Consider the following 7,923-nt stretch of genomic DNA (forward strand, 5'->3'; position numbering starts at 1 on the left):
CTCTACTCCCTATGTCGACCACCAGAATCCCAAGCCCTCCTTGCCACCACTTCATCCGAGCTTTAGCATCGCCGTCTTGTACACCCCGACCATCACACCATGAAGCGTCTCCACCAACACCATAAAATTCCACCCAATAAAGCGTCGTCGTCTTTGTGTCATGCTTGTCAGTTAGGACGCCTCACTAGGTTGCCCTTTTATCCGTCGTAGTCTATTAGTGTTAAACCTTTTCAATTCTTACATTGTGATTTGTGGAAATGTCCTATTACTAGCACTTATGGTTTTGGCTATTATCTTATTATTATCAATGATTATGCACATTATTTTTGGACCTTTCCACTTAGCGATAAATCTAATGTTTTTTGCTACTTTCACTGCCTTTCATGACCATACCAGCATCCAATTCAACCTCCCCATCCTTGCTATCCAATGTGATGATGGCCGTGAATTTTATAATAAGCAAGTCCACTCCTTCACCCAACATGACACACTCTTTCATTTCTCATGTCCCCCTACCTCTCAACAAAATGGAAAAGCCGAACAAGCCATCCACACCATTAACAATGTCATCCGCACACTATGTTTTCAAGCCACCATGCCTCCATCCCTATGGGCGAAGCTCTACACACCACCAATTTTCTCATCAATATACATCCAACTAATGCCAAAACACTCACCACTCCCTATGAGCTCCTCTTCGGCCTAACCCCACCATACAATACCCTTCGTATTTTTGACTGCCTATGTTACCCAAACCTCACCTCAACTGCACCCAATAAATTGTCTCCTCGCTCGGCCAAATGTGTCTTCCTAGGATATCCCTCTCGGCACAAAGGATACTAGTGTCTCGACCTTCACACTTGCAGTATTATTATTTATCAGCATGTTAGTTTCGATGATCATACCTTTCCTTATGCACCACAATCCCCCTCGCCTACATCGCCACCCTCTCCACCCGACCTATTTGATCCCATATAATTTTCTCTGTTTTCAACTTCCTCCACACGCCCGATAGCATCCCCTGCTGCGGCAGACAAATCACCAGTATCCTCTTCCTCGGCCGAGTCTTCGCCTGCATCGCGTGCCCCGGCAGAGCCTTCGACAGCATGAGCTGCCGCGACCCCTTCTCCTTCCGCTTCAGCATTGCGTCCTCATTTCGCACATGTTTACACACGGCGACCACCTGTACTCTCTCAACCTACTTCCAAATCCCCACCACCTATTATTCATCGTACTCGCAGCACCACTGGTCATCTTTCACCTCCCATTGACAAACTCAACCTTCAAGCCACTGTGTCCTCTCCCTTACCAACCAACTATCTCACAGCCTTATGTGATCCCAACCGGCGTCATGCCATGGAAGAAGACTTCGATGCTCTCACTCTAAATCAAACCTGGACCTTAGTCCCTCCTCCTCCTGGTGCTAACATAGTGAGCGGAAAGCGGACCTTCCGTCACAAATACAATGCAGACGCCACTCTTGCCTGTCACAAAGCTAGATGGGTTGTTCGAGGTTTCTCTCAATAGCCCGGTGTTGATTTGGATGAAACTTTCAGTCCTATGGTTAAACCTACCACTATTCGCATTGTCCTCTCCCTTGCTCTTTCATGGTCATCTGGATGAGGTTGTCTACAGTCAACAACCTTCAGGTTTCATCAACCCCCAGACTCCTAACCATGTATGTAGGCTTCTTAGGTCTCTCTATGGTCTTAAACAATCCCCTCGGGCTTGGTTCCAGACATTTTCCTCTTAATCTTACCATAGCCTTTTTGAATCTAAGTCAGATGCTTTTCTCTTTACTCTACGTCATGGCTCGGACACTCGCCTATGTTCTCCTCTATGTCTCCGACATCATTCTTACGGCTTGCTCCATAGCCTTCCTAGCCAACATCAATGCCTCTCTCAGTCATGAATTCGCCATGAAAGATCTTGGACCCCTTCATCATTTTCTTGGCATCCATGTTACATGTACATCCACCAGTATTCACCTTTCTCAAAACCAGTATATTCTTGACATTCTCTCTAGAGCTGGTATGCGAGACTATCATCATGTCACTACTCGCATCGACACCAAATCCAAACGTTCCTCCACCGCTGGGCAACCAGTTTCTGATCTGTCGGTCTATCGTAGCCTCGCGCGGGGCACTCCAATATGCACTCTCACTCGTCCTGATATCTCATATGCCGTCCAACAAGTTTGCCTACATATGCATGATCCCTGTGAGCCTCATTTTTATCTCGTTAAACACATACTTCGTTACCTTAAGGGTACTCTCTCTCATGGACTCATACTTCACAAATCAACCTCTCATTCTCTTATTGCCTACTCGGATACTAACTGGACAGGCTGCCCAGATACTAGACACTCTACGTCAGGGTTTTGCATGTATCTTGGAGATAACCTGATTAGTTGGTCTTCACGTTGCCAAACGACGGTTTCTCGTTATAGTGCTGAGGCAGAATATCGAGTTGTTGCTACAGCCGTGGTAGAGTCTTGCTGGGTTCGTCAGATTATGTATGAGCTTCAATGTCCAATAGAGACCGTCTCAATTGTCTACTGCGATAATGTGAGTGCGGTATAACTCTCCGCCAATCCTGTTCATCGGCGCACAAAGCATATCGAGCTTGACATACACTTTGTTCGGGAGAATGTGTCTCTTGGTGCTGTTCATGTGTTACATGTGCCATTTTCTTCGCAATATGTTAATATCTTCACCAAATGATTGCCAGTGTTACTGTTCCAAGTGTTTCGATCTAGTCTTCACGTGGATGCTCTCCATAGATCAGACTGTTAGAGAAGGGCACGGGTTCCACCTGTTATCTTGGAGTACACTCCAAGGCTCCTAGCGGAATACGTTTTCCATGCGTGTAAACATACTTGTACGGTACTTGTATTCTTTTTATATGAGAGGGGGCCGTGGCATGTGATCACGCAGCCGACATTTCTATTCGACTTTCAGGACCATCAGCATGTGCACTTAACTTTGAAGATCCAGCGGCTTACTTGCACACCCTCCTCACATAAATGAATTCTTGTTCTTGACTTACCAGACCACCCACAAAATATTTGAAGTCCATTGACACCACACATCATACATGTAATCTATGATACATTCACCACAAAACCAAACCATATGCATATACTTCCGTAGTATTTTTTTTTGTGAAAGTACTTCCGTAGTATATCTTGAAGCAAAATAAAACACAAACATACAACGAGGATTAAACACGCACACAAACTTCACATACACTCATGATCACGTCTTTATTCTTCTCCTAGGCTCCACCAGTAAAGAAGTAAGCACCAACCACCGAGGAATCACGGTCATCTTTCTCTTCTTGGATGAATCAGGCGTACTCGGCAGGGTTGGCAACGAGGTAGGTCTCGATAATCTTCATCAGGGCCAGGTAGCCCCCGACGAGCTCCGCCTGTTCCTCCGCGCTCAGCGCCCCGCCACCGTCGAGCCTCTCATACTCCACCTTGAACTTGGCCACGCATGCGCTTTCCCCGGCCGGCTCGAACTTCACCTCGGTCACCTGTGACTTGAGCTGGCCCCTCACCTTGCTGCCCTCCAGTACCTCATTCCTTAGCACCAGTGTCGCGTCGTCGCGCACCAACACGCGGCTCCTGACCACGCTGCCGCCTGCACCTGGCGCCGCCGCTGCCGCTGCGCTGAGCTTCAGGGTGGTGATGCTGCCGGGGCCGCCGTCGCCCTCCACGTCCACGGAGTCGAAGATGCCCGCACAGGTCTTAACCAAGGCATCACCGGAACAGGACACCTTCCACATCCGGTCTGCGGACACCGCCAGGGCACAATCCTCGGTGATCACGCAGCCAGCCACCATCTTGTCGGTTCGTCAGTGGACACTAAGTCACTAATCGATGTTGGCAAGTTCTTGCAGACTTGTGATGGCTGATGAGTGTGTGTGTTTTTCAAAGAAGGGATTATGTACATTTATTTATAGGTGCAAGAGGACGGATGAAGCCAATCCTTAACATGTGAAGCCTGGTCTAACATGTGTGTGTGTGTGGTTGAACATTCCGGGTTCTAGACTTCTAGCATTTCCGGCTGAAGCTGTTCAATCTTCTCCCATGTGTGCTGACTAGCGACTTGTTTTGTTGACTATACTTCTCGTCACCTGACTAGCGATTTTTGATGGCACCTATAGCCAGCACGTACGTGCATGTAGCCGACGAGATCAGCTGACTAAGAATTACTCTAATTTTCAGTCAGGTGAGCTTTATTTGCATCCTAAAATTTTGTACTCACACTTTTTAGGTTTTAATTTTTAAATTAAGAAAATATATTAATATTGTAAATATAACAATTACACACTAGTAGAAAATAGGGCTTTCGTGGGATCCTTTTGTCGCGGGCGCGCCTGCACCCGCGACAAATGGGGTGGCCACGTCGCTCCGAAGCGGTTTGGAGCGGGCAGTGCCTTTTGTCGCGCCCTTTTGTCGTGGGCCGTATTACGACCCGCGACAAAAGGTGTCTGAGGGCTGGCGCCCCTATCGGCACCCCTTTTGTCGCGGGTTGTAATACGGCCCGCGACAGAAGGCTATGCCTATATATAGACACGCAGCCAGCCCCCCACCTCATTTTTTCCTTGGTGGTGAAGGTGGAGGTGTATGCTAGCTTATTTTTTATACATGTGCACAAGAGGTGTTTGATAGAATGCTTGTGAGAGGGATGCCACTTGAGGGAGATGGGTATGAGACCCACAGTATGAGCTGCCCATGGTGGTAACCCACTCTATGTGATCGGAGATCCCGTGAATTAGAGCCGGGAGACAAGCTGTTGGTTAGCTGGGAGGAGAGTATATATCCCTATAGCAATTTTACCACTCCGTAAGATGCAATACTCTCCTAATCTGCATGGCAGGTTGATAATTATCTTAATGTGTTCTAAGTGGCTTATTTTAGCAAAGATGTTGTCCTGCAGAACATCTTTTGAAGAACACACCTATATGAGTCTGATTGTTAAACGTCGCAATCTATGAGAGTTGGGTGCTCTATAGTAAACTCATGAAAGGCCCTGGAGTATGACGTATAAGCTCCAAACCGCGAGGAAGTCTCGCGGCAGCCTAGTATCGGTCTAGGCTTTGTATGAAGCTAGTGCGCAGAAAACTTGTAGTTCAAGGCATAGTCCACTATCCAGGTTGCAATCTAGTGTAATATGAAGCTTTAAGTGGAAGTTCAACTTAACAGTCTCCACGACATACCGGTATATAAAACAATGTTCTGGAAACTTATTGATGAGATGTGCCAATGAGAGTTTGTGGGGGATTGCTGGAATTTGGGGCATTTGGCCTTTGGCCCATGGCCCATTATCAAATTCTGAAACTCACATGGCCCACTCCAATAATCAGTGGCAGCACTAGTGGGAGCTAAAGTTTAGTCCCACATTGCTAGCCGGGAGAGAGTTGGAGTGGTATATAAGGTGGGCTGTTCTAGTCCTAGTAAGTGAGTGAGAAGAGAGAGAGCTCTCGCGCACTCCTCCTCCTCCGCCGCCCGCCTCGCCTCGCCACGCCTCGCCACGCCACGACACGACACGACGCGCCGCGCCGCGGGTTGCGGGAATCTCGCCGAGCCGAGCTTATCTTTTTGCTGTTTGGGAAATTAATTGTGTAATCAATTTCGAGTCATTAACGGACGCGTTACTCAGCCGTTTTGTCTTCCGGTTTTTCTGGATCGTGGCTGTGCCGACTCGGACGTGGGCTGCGCCCCACGACCTTCCCGAACCGCACTATATAAGCGCGGACTCCAACCCTAGTCTGTAACAGACGCATACGCTACTACCTGTTTCCAGTTCATTGCGCCGCCGCCTTCGTCTTCCTCATCCCGTCCGTCGGCGTGCACCGACTGCCGGGACAGTAGGTGTGGTGACCCGGCATACCACTGCATGGTGTAGTATGCAAGTCTGATATAACACCAGTGAAACACCGTTCCACTAGTATTATATCGCTCAGAGTGGTACAACAGAAACATATGCGGGTCCAAGGTATGTCTATAGAATTACAACATTGACTCTATTACATAAGATCAGCACAGCCTCCTACTTTACAATGAGGTAAAACTACAGATAACTCCAGAAGAATGACTCGTAGTCTAGTCTTATCACGAACTCTATTTGTAGAGTACTTCACTAACTACGGAGGCTAAGAATAGACTCTAGCTAAATAGGAGCTAGGTTTAGGAAGCTAGTTCCCTTCTATGGCTAAACTAGGCTTTCTCCTTGTTGGATGTGGTATCTGGCTCCTCTGACAGGGTCCTGTCTCGTGAAGTAGTTGTTGACTCCTCGGCCTTCGAGTTGCACTGTAGATCCTCCTTCGATGCCTCCATATCTAAGCAGGGGATTTAAGAGTGGGATGAGTACGAGCGTACTCAACAAGTTCATTATAGGAAAGAGGTGTTTAATGCACTAGCTACGGCATTAGACCGGAAAGTCTAATACCAATGCAAGTTTTCATAACCATTTCTTAAAAAGGTTGCTTTTATTCGGAAGAACTATGTCCGTCAGCCTTCACCGGTTTACTAGAACTTCATGGAGCTCCTTTCCGGCAGCGTTCGCAGTTCCATATCCCGAACGAGGAGTGACAGGTCACGGTTCTTTACACTCGCAGAGGTGTGTTGCTTTACCCATAAGAGATCTTAACCTTGGTGCCAACCGAGTCTAGTTCTCGTCCACACTTCCTTTGGTGTGAGGCCCGGTATAAGGTCTAGCCAATCATGTTCCTCCGCTACCTCGAACACCCACCCTTTGTTGCATGCGCCGACCCTGGGTCCACGTCGGTCCCATTATTCCCGTAATTTCAGGGTGGACCCCGACCACGACGACAGTGCTGGGCTCTACCATACACTCCTACGCCGGTAGCTGCAACCCATCATAGACCGCATTACCGTGGGGAATTAGAATGGGATCCCCACCCTCCGGTTGTTCCGCAAGACACAACCGCTACGGCAAGCAATGCTTTACCGTGGGGAATTAGAATGGGATCCCCACCCTCCGGTTGTTCCGCCGCATACAACCGCTACGGTAAGCGCATCCGTTGATGAACGAGAGGTGGAAACACTTTTGACTACTCCGTCCCACTCCGGATCTTATGGTTAACACGGGTATTACGGCACAAGAATCATCGGCGACATTTGTTGTTTAATCCTAGATGGATATAAACCCGTGCAATGGAACCTCCACCATATCAACACAATCCATGGTTCCATTGCCCACCGCATAGTCATATTCATAGTTATGAAAGTAGTGGTTTTGATTTTTATGCAATAGTGATAACCATAATACATTGCAAGTAATTTGATAGAAATACTCAAATGACATGAGCAAGTGATGAACTTGCCTTTCTTGACTGCAAGATTATGCAGTCAAGGTCTTCGATACGCAATAACTCCAAATTCTGAAATAGCATCATCGTCCGGTAAGGCCGATGTTTAAAAGATTGGCAAGGATGCAATAATGCATAAGTATGAGATGCAATCGCTCTAAGCGTGACCTAACCCCGATGATTTAGGATTACTTAGTTGAAAAATGATTTGTTTAGGGTGTGTTGCACTTTTAGAATGATTCCACAAGCAAAGTTCTTATTAGGGTTTTGTTGTCTTAGAATCATAAACAAGTGGTATAATGCATCATAATAATCATACACACAAATGAATAGTGGTTGCATAACATGTAAAGGGAAGTTATCAGGTTTAAGTCCTATAGGGCATGGTTAATGATTATTTGGTATTTACTTCAAAAGAACAACTTTTGAAGAACATGTTACTTAATGAACAAGATATACTAGAAATAGGAGCTATGTGCTTCTAGGGTTTACCATGATTACCAATTTAATTACCTAGATAGGTATTAGATGGATTTAAAACAAGATGGTTTAATAATCGTCTAGTAGTTGCATGATTTAGTT

The 7,923-nt window shown here is 46.7% G+C and overlaps 1 protein-coding gene across 1 annotated transcript; it reads right to left on the minus strand.

Moving 5' to 3' along the window:
- Positions 1-3,200: 3,200 nt before the first annotated feature.
- LOC124705932 (pathogenesis-related protein STH-21-like) lies at positions 3,201-3,908 on the minus strand. The gene has a single exon (XM_047237613.1). It carries the CDS (start codon positions 3,844-3,846, stop codon positions 3,349-3,351), a length of 498 nt encoding a protein of 165 aa, XP_047093569.1. The 5' UTR covers positions 3,847-3,908; the 3' UTR covers positions 3,201-3,348.
- Between the last annotated feature and the right edge of the window lie 4,015 nt (positions 3,909-7,923).

Source organism: Lolium rigidum, chromosome 4 (assembly GCF_022539505.1).
Source record: "Lolium rigidum isolate FL_2022 chromosome 4, APGP_CSIRO_Lrig_0.1, whole genome shotgun sequence".
In the NCBI taxonomy this organism is placed as follows: Eukaryota; Viridiplantae; Streptophyta; class Magnoliopsida; order Poales; family Poaceae; genus Lolium; species Lolium rigidum.

Bases quoted from the DNA above. Each gene is read 5' to 3' on its own strand.
- LOC124705932 (XM_047237613.1), bottom strand. From the start codon at position 3,846: ATGGTGGCTGGCTGCGTGATCACCGAGGATTGTGCCCTGGCGGTGTCC.